The sequence below is a fragment of the Gasterosteus aculeatus genome, chromosome 15 (genome assembly GCF_964276395.1).
Source record: "Gasterosteus aculeatus chromosome 15, fGasAcu3.hap1.1, whole genome shotgun sequence".
In the NCBI taxonomy this organism is placed as follows: Eukaryota; Metazoa; Chordata; class Actinopteri; order Perciformes; family Gasterosteidae; genus Gasterosteus; species Gasterosteus aculeatus.
This window is the reverse complement of record NC_135703.1, coordinates 14963984-14976631: the sequence shown is the minus strand read 5'-3', so window position 1 is coordinate 14976631 and position 12648 is coordinate 14963984. Positions and strand designations below refer to the sequence as shown.

Below are 12648 nucleotides of genomic sequence, written 5' to 3'. Positions count from 1 at the left end.
TACTGTTTGACATCCTCATATAAACCCTATTACATTTCATTAGGATAGTTTAATTTGTAGAAAGTTGTATTCATACCCTTGTCTGTTCACGTGGTGCTGCTGTCCTCCTTTCCAGCAGCATCATCTCACTCTTTCTGGAGCCTTCTTAGGTGTTTCAAGGCCAGTCAAGTTACAGTAGGCCATCTTATCCCTACAGCATGTTCTGGCCCATTGTCTCCTACCATTTGCAGATGTCAAAAAATAGCATCACCAGGAGACACATGAAACTAGAGTTCAGAGAGGAAATCTATACTCTTTAGTATTCTCCCCATCTCCGATCAATATTATAGGATTCATCAGCTTCATGAACCCGATTGCAGCACCCTCATCAGCCAACCCCCTTGAACCACCTCAACAGGCTCACTTTTTCTTAATGACAAGAGTGTCCACAGCTCACTTTTAGATGTCTGGCCCCTAACTGTTGTATGACTGTGCACTGATTACCTCTTGGTGAATATTCCCTTCTGTAAGATGTGAGAACTGCTCTATAGGGAGAACATTAATCCTGTCAAGGTGAACTAAAGCGATCTGTTAAAGACCTTTTCACTACTCTTATATCAAAATTTGAATTCTTTAAATACATTGTAGGGGCTTTCGAACTTTGATTTATTTGAAAGTAAAGATTTTTAGGAAACCTAACCTGGTTCATCTTTTGTCTGAACCTTATATTGCAAGTTATTTCTAAAAAAACTGCATTGGAAAGCAGAAACTAGGTTTCCTGTAAACCAAGCTCTTTTTTCGGAAAACAGTCCCATGCATATTAAAAAACAAAAAATCTCTTCAACCCTAATAAGGAGGGACAGCGGGGAGAAATCATGATGTCAATCGCTGATTAATTATGTTTTTCAGCATTATCTTGTGTCTCTGCAAAATGTTCTTTGACAATGAAGTGTGGATTTTCTGTTTTTGCAGGTGAACTGTTGGCTGGCAGGCCTGCTGCTGGCATTACTCGAGGGTACTGGAGCTTCTCCTGGGTGGCCGAGGACGACCTGAGCTTTCCCAACAACTCTGTGCCGATGTCAGGTGAGTTGGGACATTGCCAGCTCTCCTCAGGCAGATGGACAGGCTAAGGTGCTTCCGTCCTCCAAAGATCCTTTGACCCCAATTGGCCGTGACACCTGGCGCCAGCTCTCTATCACTACACATAAATGTCACTGTCCAGCCTGCCCTCTGCAATCCACACTGACGCCATCACAAAACTGGGCTCTGGGTGATCAGCCTTTCTGTGACCCACTCAAGGACCTAGAATAATGCAATGTCAATTAAACATGACAAAATCATCTGGATTATGCCAGTGGTTATACAATGATTTATAATTCATTTCTTTCTCTACCAGAGCGCTTACAAGATGTGACATTTTTCAAATAAATCAGATGAATGAATAGAAGTTGAAGCGTCAAAATAAAACATTAATCTTTCCATTTGCTTTCATTTTAGCATATCCTGTTTATACACCAAACACATTAACCATACTCTTTAGGTTAAATATTTGCCTTAATTAAATGTATACTGTATGACAACTGTGTCAATAAATCATCCAGCATGTTATTCTATGGAACCTTAAAACAAAGTTTAGCTGGCTCTTTTGGTTGAGACATTTACGTGCTTTTTATTCACAAAGAAAGAGAAGCTATTTTAAAATTGTTGAAAAGTTTGGCCAGAACAACAATTAGACAACAATTCCAAATAATCATTTCATTGAGAATCATTCAGCCCACTAAATCATTTAAGAACCACAAGAAGAGATATAGCATATTTAATCAACTTTGAAAGTCCAACATAAAGTGAGAGAGGGGGAGCTTAAACATTGATACTTTATAAATAAAAGTCGTGGAATGCAGCCAAGTTACTATTCAAAGGATTTCAACACAGACTCCCTGTGCATTTGGGTTTATCGCCTTTTTAATATGGATCCTAATTCATAGAAACTCTGACGGCAACGGAGAATAGTCCCTGTGTTGCACACGAGTGTTAACAGAATACTAAATCAAAACAACATATTTATGCTAAGAACAGATGTTCTTGTGGACGATGTGATGCAGTCTATTGGATTCTCCCTCACGGTTCACAAATGTGAATTGACTGTTGGCCACGGGTGCAGCTATCTGTCACAAATACGATTACAAGCACTTTACTGCAGCTAGTAAATAAATATATTGTAAAGCCTTTTGCTTAGCTTGTAAAATATATACATTGTAATAGTTTATAAGAAATGGAGCTGCAGCCTTGGGATTGGACCGGATGATAAAGCAAGCAGGAAAGGAGCATCATTTTGAAGAATGAACAGTTTTTCCCCTTCAGCATTCATCTAATGCACACAGGGCGTCAGACCCTTGAAGTTAAACATAAGTTAACACCCTGTAGTTGTTGTATGTACAGTTCAATCGGTCTGAACTTTAGACTCTTACTCTGGTGCAAACCAAGCAACTGCTTTGCAGGGCTGGTCCATATCTCCAAGTTTGCCAACTAGCTAACTTTGGATTTATTGTCTGCGTACCTTGAATTGGACCATGGAGTCCAGTTCGGCTATTGGAGGGGCTTTCTGCAGTTTTGTAGGCCCCGACCTATAGGGATCGACAGATGGAGCGTTTGGACCTGGCCTGCTGCTGCTGGCCACCAGCCTGTTCTGCTCATTTGCTGTAGCGAGTGGTGCATGGTTGGATTGGGATTTAGCTAGCTAACTAGCCAGCTATTGTCGAAACGTTTTTGGTTGTTCACACACACACACACACTCTTATCACAGCGTACAAAAGCTCACCACTAAAGTCGAGGCAGCTGCATGATCAAAAAGTGTCAACATTTCCACCGCATGACTTTTGTTTACAATTTCTGGAAAGGATTTTTGCCCCAAAACGGAACTAATCAGAAAAAGGGAAACGGTTGTGTGCTCTCCCTCCCCATAGGCTTCTGTGGATGGTGGTTCTATCTGATGGTGGTGGTCCCTGCGGTGGTCCTGCCGTACACCTGGCTCAATACTCACAATTATTTGAATCAGTTCTGTCATAGGAATTGAATGTATTATACATCTTTCACACTGTTCATTCTGTACACATGGCATCCATTTTAGTCTGTCCATCCCGGGAGAGGGATCCTCCTCTGAGGTTCTCCCTAAGGTTTCTTCCCTTTTTTCCCCATAAAAGGGTTTTTCATTTTATGGGTTTTTCCTGTGCCGATGTGTGCGTTTTGGGACAGAGGATGTCGTATGTGTACAGACTGTAAAGCCCTCCTAGGCAAATTTATAATTTGCGATTGTGGGCTATACAAAATAAAATGAATTTAATTCAACCCTCTCGTCGAAGGCAGCTTTTAGAAGAGTTACGGGTAGAATCCTGTAATCCAGCTGATGCAGCTCTGTAGAAGAAGTGGTAAAATAGGAGCACTGAAAACCAAAGCATTCCCGCCCCTTCTGTGAGGATCAGAGCGAGGGAAGGTTTTTTTTTTTTTCATTTTTTGGGAAGTTTTTCCTGTGCCGATGGTGGGTTTCGGGACAGATGATGTCGTATGTGTACAGACTGTAAAGCCCTCTGAGGCAAATTTGTAATTTGTGATTTGGGGCTATACAAAATAAAATGAATTGAATTGAACCCAAGGGCGCGTGCGCGTATCCGTGCCATGTCAGGCTCTCAAAGCCAACTCAACTCAACTTGCTGGATTTTACTACCTGTTGGAGAGTGGCAGGCTATCTTGTAAGTGATGATTTAATGTCCAGTCACCACCAACATGCCACACAAATTGTTTATGATCACATCCTTGTCTGTGGAACCCTTGGACCTTTCTCCATCTGCCAGTGCCTGTGACAGCCTGCAGGGGATTGCGTTGTAAATGGTGTCAGTTAGACAAAGGATCACCTCACCGTCAATCAATCCGCCGAGCACACAGCCGACTGCATTTCTATGATTTTAGATGACATCTCATTTCTCTAACATCTCATTTCATGCATGTTAGCGGACTAGAGAAGGTTTTTTTAAATGTTTTTATTACACCGTGATTTGTGGTCCAAACCCAATGTGGCTGATCATGAAGTTTTCGCATCTGGGCAATAAAAGCCAGATGACTCCAAACGAATGATGGCAGTGTTCATAGAAACAAATGAAATTGTAATTACCATAAATGTTGTGCTGTTTGCCAATTTGAACAAACAGATACAAATGTTACAAACAACATTAATTTAGATTTTGTATTACATTGTGTTCCTACTAATTCTACGTGTGTGCATTTCTGTGCTTTGTACATCTCAAGTCTGTGTGACCAAGTGGCTTTCATAGATTAGGGTGTTACATATGGGACAGCTTTAGAGGACGCTGAAAAAAAAAGCTTTGGTCACAACAACATGGCACGAAGAACATTGCTTTAGGCTACGTTCATAGATTTCAGCTGTCCCTGCAGCATCTGCTGTCCGCTGGCATTTATTACTGCGCACAAAAGCCAACGCAGACGGACTGGACACTCACCACCTGCTGCCCCCCTACCCTCGTGCATCTCTGCTTCCTTTTCTAGCTTTTAGCTGCAGGGTCTAGCGGGCCAGTTGATGTCGGTATTTGCATTTCAGCGTTGGCAGGCCAACTTGTCGGTCAGTAAAGTCAGTGCCCCCTGACCTGCATTCCTTCTAGAGTGTGTACCTCTTCTTGGGAAACGACAGCAGGGTCGTCTGTTGCCATATTCTGCTGGAATGGATGGATGCAAGCCACTTGAGGGGGTGCCGTTCTCTACAGTGGAGCATCTGCCTCACTCATCTGGTAGTGCTGTTCTTGTGTAATGAGACATGGCAGTGGAATAAAAACACATTTGCAATGGTGGCTGGGGTATGAAAGACAGAGCGGTGGTGCAGGTGTGCTGCGCTCCGAGGGTGTCAAATAGTGATACTTGGGTAGAGAGGGTGCACTGGGAACCACAAGGTTGGTGGTTTGAGTCCCTGAGCAAGACACCCGAAGAACCCCTAATTTCTCCCCGGGCAAATTGTAAAAAGCCATGAGTTACAAATGTAATGTAAGTCGCTTTGGATAAAAGCGTCAGGTAAATGACCTGTAATGTGAAAGTCACCCTTTGTAGTCTCCATAGGATGCAGGCTTTTGGATAACTAAAAGTGTCAATCAATTTTTTAAAGTCACATCCAAGTGTCGATAGAAATAAGAATACTGCATTATTAGAATAACAGAAAAGAAAGCAAATCTGTGACACCAATTCTCAGTGTCTCACTTGCATGCTTGGAACACTAGGTCTCATTAATATTACAGTTAGTTTTGCACATTCCCCACTCAAGAGTAAACAGTTGATTATGTCTGACACCTCTTTTAAGTACATCTAGAATGAAATGATGCAAAAAGGAAAGATGATGAAAATAATGGAAACATCCGCTCGGCTGGAATCTAAGATGTAAAGTTGTTATTGTGAAGTTTGTCTTGGACTTTGGATGACAATTTTGCAACCACATTAACAGAATTTGCTGACAAGAGTATATCACTGCTCTTCACCATGGTTAGTTGATCCGTTTGGTTACTGCTGTTATTTCTATTTAGCAGTCGGGCGAACGGACAGGCTGATGGGGGGTAGATTGCCATGACTTGGTCAATTGAAAAATAGCTGTGGGTAGAGGGTGTGTAGAGAAGGATTTCTCTTGACCTGCTGCCAGCGTGTGCCACCTTTGCAGTTTTGAAGAGTGGAGCCTAAGCGTACGGTGAAAGAGCAAGTTTAGAGGGATACGAGAGCCCATAGTATGACTTTGATCGCCTGTGATCTAGAATCAGAAGTGTCACTGCCAGTCAAACCATTACTAAATACTGAATACTGTACTTCCAGTCATCTCGTCTTTCTGCTCACTGTCAATAAACTCATTCAGCCCCTATGAAGCTAAATCTTTCATTTCAAAACCAGAAGAATCAAGAAAACGTTGAATTACTCTGCAAAAGTGAAGCCCTATTGATTAACCTCAACTTGTACTGGGTGAAGAAAAACAAGCCATGAATTAAAGGGTTTCCTTTATTTATTTTTTACGTGTAAAGTACTCTCTATGGAAGCCCATTTCCGCCACTGAAAAAAATTAATTTAAGGGATGGAAAGTGGAAAATTACGAGATAAAAAGTTATTATATTATGACTTTCTATCCCTTCAACCTTTTTTTAGTGGCACAAATGGCTTCCATACCCGCTGTTTGAATAATATCACTCAGAAACGACACATTTATTTCTCTGCATGTCTAAACTCCCGCTCCCTTGAGCTGAAATGAATTTGCCTGGAATACCTAGGCCATAAAAAGTCAAATGGACACATAAATTAACTCAGCCAGACACAATGTCATTGTAATCAGGAAATAAATATATTCATCATAGCAGTTAAGGGCTTCGTGATGAAAATTTTTGCAGTTTTCACTCACAAACCACTAAAGCATTAATCATTGGATGCAATTTACTTGATGTCAAAAGCACTCTTGTGCAGACTCAGTCTCTTTTTAAAAATGTAACTACATAGGTTTGTATTACTGGGTATGGACTACCATTTATATCAAAAATGTATGACGGCCCACTTTGCATCTTAATAACCTTTTGTTTGTCTAATCCAAAAAATAGCCTAAGCTCTGCACCTTCTTATGAATTCAGAATTGTGTTGGCACATGGACATGATAGGGCCATTGACCAACCACTTTACAGTCACAACTATTGGTAACTCTGGAAATGTGTCTCCACAAATGTTCTAAATTTAGTATTTGGATCATATCGATGATTGACGGAATGCAAATCCAAAATGTTTGAATCAACTCTCATAAACTGAGAAGACACTGAAAGGGTTTAATTTGTCCACAATTATGACAAATATAGACAACTTTCTGACCGGCCAATGCCTTGGTAACAACCATTTACTTTTTAGTTATCCATGGTTGATTTAATCTATTTTTGTTCAAAACGAATTAGTCATTGGTCCTATCTACTAGCCTGATCAGCTACACTGGGATCGATTGCTTTTGCTTTTGCCTTCATATTCTGGGACTTGGCGGCTTTCCCTCATTCTAGTAAACACGTCTACTGAGGAAACACCACAAAAATGTGATTATTTCTCCCCATTTGCAGGTATGTTAATGTTGTGAAACGGTTGGAATGATTTTCTTATGAGTCCATGGTGACGCGAAAAGGTGTATGCTGTTTTTCTGAATAAGCTAATACAGAGCAATGTTCAAGGTATCAGCACGTGTGGCGCTAGCGCTAATTAGCTCGTTAGCTAGGTTAAACCTGTAACGTCACAGCGTGATGACGCAGCTATTTCAGAAATTCACTGTCAATAATAGTTGTGTGTAAAGAGGATTATTCCATTAAGGTCCATGTTAGGGTTAGTAAATGCATTTCATTTGTTCTAGTAAACATGTTTACATCATTAAAGTTGCCTACATTCAAAAGATAGGTCATTAAAAATGTATATACAGATTCTTTTTTGAAGATTTAAAAATGTTTTGCAGGAGTTGAAATAATTAAGACATTAAGTTACATTCAAATAAGCTGTTGGCAAAGTACATGAACATTCAATTAAAGTTTTTTTTATGATCGACTGTTATCGCAAACAGTCTGGGAAATTTATTGCTTTTCTTTATATCGTAAGCCTACCATTACTCTTTTGTAGAACCTTGAGTTGCTTTGATTAAATGAGCAATGGTTTAATCAAAAAGGTAAACAAACCCGTGCAGAGTGATGTCAAAAAAAGTATATGATGACTACATATTCAGAGGGCATTATAGTTTAGAGAGAAATCAAAGATGTGATTGTGAACGTTTTGGTCATAAAAGCGGCCTCCCTGCCTGGTAACACATTAGTTCTTGGTCACTTTGCACGTGCAGGGGGGCGAAACTAGATGAAAGGGACGCTCGCCGCAGTTGAATCACATCCCTCATCACCATTTGGCTGCACACGCGTCGGTGGGCCAATTGCAATTCTGCATTTCAATTGTGCCATGAAATGTGAGAAGGCAGCTCTGAAAACCTGTGTCGATGTTAGTTTCAGTGAGTGTGTCTACGCAAATGTGTCTATGACACCATTTAGTGACTATGATTAGTACCATATTTATGGAACTAACTACGCTTTACTGCCTAAACTGCGTTAACGCGCTGTACATGTCTTTCATTGTGGTGGTATGCATGCACAAAAATGTGCAATTTTTTTTTTTTAAATTCCAGACAGTCTTGGGGGGGGGGACGCTGAACCCCTGGTCCCGCATATGTACTGCTGAGAGAAACTTTAAAGCCTTTGCTCTGTTTCTAATAAACACACTGCACCGTTCCACCCATGCTACACATAGACTTATTGAAGTGAAGGAAATTAGCTTTCACAGCAACCTTGGAACATTTTCTCCACATCTCAGCCATCAAGGTGCCCAGTGGCAATGAGCTGCAGGAATCAATGTTTTTTGCCAAAGGACAACTTTTAAGCATGGAAACCATTACCCGTGCTGGCACTAAGTGGCAGGACTTAACGATTCTATTGGAGGAAGCTGCCTCCTCAAGCGTTACGCAGCCCTGAAGCTGCTCATTTCTAAGAATCCGTTCCTACGTCTCGATGAACTGATGACTTTGTTAAAAATATCGGAATGTATGTTAAGTACTGTAAATTATGATATTTAAGATTAGGGAGACCTCTGTCAACGGTGAGGGGGGTTTGATAGTGAAAATTTAGCATAACGGAATATTGGACAGAAACTTTTCAGTCTTGCATGTTTATATGAATGATTATACTGTAGTAGCTCAGTCAGCACATCAACAGCACACATTCATGACCTTCATGTGCATTGCTGATGATTTTTTTAAATAGAAACAGGCATTATTGACTTTGGTTTCAGCAAAGGTTGGTTTCTGGTGAATATTGAGTCAATATTTGGCTGTAATGGTAATAGTTTATACGCAAAAACTCAAACGTGGTTTGAACCGTAGCAGCCCTGTGTGACACTATACGTGTTTTCTATTATAAAGTATTTTATCCGAACAACATCCGTCCTGTTACCACCAAGGTAGAGCAGGCTTTGCTGTAAGTGTGGTGTCACGGTTGTATAGGCTGAACAAAAATCTCCAAACTTTAACAAGTTGAAGTGAGTGCTCTTCCTCTAAAATCAATACGGAAAATTGCTTTTCATTTCTTGGAGACAAAAAATGTTTTCCCAGGTGTTGATAGACCCAATTTCTCATTTCATTTTTTCACAGTCAGTCTTTTGAGGTTCTTTGTGGACATTTTCTAAACAGATATGAGTACACTGCTGATTTTCTATCAGTGATTCAAATAGTTTAACTTGTCTTACTGATGCCTGGTAAAGTGAACAAAAGTTGTGAACATTGTTCATATTAAGGAAAATTAGCAGACTTTGGTTGAATACCACGTGCCTGTACTTTATCTTTGATTAGGAGGAAGTAGTATTCATCTGGAACCTGGCAGGGTGCATGCAGTATTCATATTCTTTATGTTATTTGTTTAAGTATGTAGTAAAGTTACGCGGCATACTTAAATACTAGGGCTGCAACTAACAATTATTTTGATAATCGATTAATCGGTCAATTATTTCTTGCAATTAATTGATGAATCGGATAAAAAAAACAGCGTCAAAAAGCTTTAATTTCCAACCCTTAATTGTATAACAGAACTGCAAATTCACATTGCAAAAATACTTCTTGCTCCTTGAACATAATAATTTATAAAAAATAAAAAAAATACAAATCAGAAAATTTAAAAGGATTTGTTTTAACTTGTTCTCTTTACTACACTCACAAACTCTCACCCTCACAAACAAACCCCCATGTTCACTTGAAGCTTATTCATTAAATTATTACCATAAAATTATTAAATTATTACCACCAAGTTAAGTAAATAGTAGTAGTAGTGCTATGAGATGAGTGCTATGAGATGAATTTAAAATGGCATTTGTAAATAAATGCATTAGAGGCTTCTTAGTTAATTTATTGAATCACAGTGTGTCTCCCTTTACAGGCATAACATCAACAACCGTACAACCCACATTATTTGCGCACTGGACTACCGTATATGACAGCATTAAAAAGTACGACACACACAAATATATTTGTTAACAATAACCTATATGAGACAGAGCACGAAATCTATACAAAACAGATTGAAAAATGAATCGTCCAAAAGAGGCGAGTAAATAAAAACGTGTCTCAGTCCTGCTATCTGCTTTACTGTTGTTATTAGCGAGCTAACGCCAGCTGGATCAGCTGAATGACGAGTAAACAGCAGCAGCGTTGCTGGAGGCTCGTTACGTTCCTCACTTCAAAACGGGACACCTTGGACGACTACTCAAACAGACGTCTTTGGCTGCGTAGGGCTGTCACGATATCAAATTTTGTTGTGCGATAATTGCACCAAAATTGATTGCGATATGCGATATTATTGCAATTTTCAGGTCCTTTTATGGAACTAATAACATAATGACAATATAATAGCATATTATTAAAGGTATGCTATTTCAAAGAACCAAGAACGTTATATTTGTCAGAATAGTTAGACATTAGAATCTGAATGTGAAAAAAATATATCCTATATAAATAAAACAAATAAGTGCAAGGGACACGGGGCGGGCGAAGCATCGGGCTTGGTGCGATGCGGTCGGGTTCGAGAAAATGTGTCCAGGGGGAAGGCGCGCCGCGGCAGCTGGGGACGACGCCGTGCGTTCCTCCCGCCCAAAGAAGCGAACGAGCAGTCTTGAGGAACTGCGTCTGTGTGCGCGATCAACTGAAATGTTGATGACGTTCATTTATATGTAAAATGAATATCGCGGCACCAAAAATTATTGCACGCGATTTAAGAGAGTGTGCGTTATGTCATTTTATCGCATATTGCGACAGGCCTATGCCTGCGTCATGTGACTCACAACAACTGCGCTGCTGGCTGCTCTTTCCCCTACGTCGGCTCGGCGCTTTAATTTATCTATATCTATATTGTTGCCACCAATCAGAACTCTTGGCCTTCTGTTATGTATTATGTTTCCATGTTTCCTATGAAGCCTAACCAAGCATCCTCAGACACACTGCCATGTCCAATTGGTATTTTATTATGTGGTATGATAAAGCTCTACGAAATTCTAGGATTTCAATGGTGTGGGGGTTCATTGCATTGATGATTTCACATATTGTCTTTTATGAGCTGTCGTAGTCAAGCTGTTGTGAGAAACAATACATGCGTCTTTTTTCTGGTGCACAGATTTGTTGAATTGAATAAAACCTTTTAGTATGCAAACAAAAAATAAACTGCAAAAGACAATATTTTTATGTTATTTGTGATCTTTTTACTAAATATTTGCCTAGTGCAGCATGCATTGTTGCATATAAGTTTGTATGTTTATAGCTTTAACATGATTTTTTATGATATCTTAGTCAGTGTGTATTCAACTTTCTCTTTAAAACAAGACCCATATAGTTCCTCTCCTCCAGAGCCTTTAGCACAAGAAGTCATGGGACCAAGCCCACAGACAGCTATTTATTTAGTATACATGAGTATCCCTGTTCACTGGGAGGGAAGGACAGATGGGAAAGGGCGGACACACACACACACACACACACACACACACACAGAAAAACACCCTGACACATTTTTAGGGAGGGTATACAAGTGGTAATAAATAACCCTAACTTCTACCAAAGCCAGCCCAAGTTTTGACCGCTACTTAAATGAACACTGTAGCCCATTGCTGTTGTTTTATATTTCCAGTCATCTTTGCTTGATATTATTGAAGCACACTGCTGCCATCAGCTTTCTTAGCACAATGAGATTTTGACTAATAACATTCTAGTTAGGTGGCCTTGTTTTGTGAGTCGAATCGTTGTGTGCATTTCGGGCTTCTCCATATTTAAATGCCTCTTGTTTCTTTCAGATCCCCGGTGCCCTGGCAGTACCAGAACATGTGACCAGCATTTGCAGGGTACCCCGGAGTTCACCTGGAGCATAGTGGCTGCCGAGAACATGCGGGAGGAAAGGAACGAAAAAAGCGAGAAGAAGGCAAGAAGCCCCCAGGGGTGGGAGGAAGGTAAGAACGAAGGTATTGCGCTCCCCCCGTTGCAGGGGAATTACATTTTTCAAAAAAACGTTTTGAATATTTTCATACTTTCTAATTCTGTGGTCACATTGAACTTGATGGAAAAGCCATCATCTGCTGTTTTGCCGGGTATTCTGGTCTGTTTTGTGGAAGCAAGCTTTTTGGTTGCTGTTGCTTTGTGGGTTACTGCTTTGTCAGCTATGAGCAAAAATTTGACAGAAACATATTTTTGCTGATGTACTATTGATATCAATTTGGCAGATGCTATTTGGCATAATGTTTCAGAAGCCAACAATGCCTGGTGCAGGTTATTATTCCCACCAGTGTATGTAGCGTGGCACATTAGATATGTGTAAGGGTAGCCTGCTGTAGGCTATGTATATTCCCTAAACTAAAGCAAATAGCTTCTTCTTTTAAAAAGCCTTATGGCTATCAAACGATTGCTAAATTAAGTACCATATTAAACTTGGCCAGGTGTAAAGAGCCTGCAGGGTGCGAATAGGAAAAAAAAACGTTTCTCAGGAAAAGGGCTGAATATAGTTTCCTTAGCCGATAGTCTGAGACAAAATGCAGGGCCCTGCCTTCCAATCGTCCATA

General features: G+C 40.1%; 1 protein-coding gene across 3 annotated transcripts in view; it reads left to right on the top strand.

The window, feature by feature from the left end:
- Window positions 1–12648, top strand: part of alk (ALK receptor tyrosine kinase) — a 299200-nt gene that overhangs the window by 99583 nt on the left and 186969 nt on the right. The window contains exons 2-3 of one of the 3 annotated variants that reach the window (XM_078089066.1): window positions 952–1062; window positions 11890–12054. In XM_078089066.1, the coding sequence (XP_077945192.1) occupies window positions 952–1062; window positions 11890–12054 (276 nt within the window). Of the gene's footprint in view, window positions 1–951; window positions 1063–7014; window positions 7101–11889; window positions 12055–12648 lie in introns of those variants that run through there. The other 2 variants (XM_040199092.2, XM_078089067.1) reach the window with 2 other exon arrangements.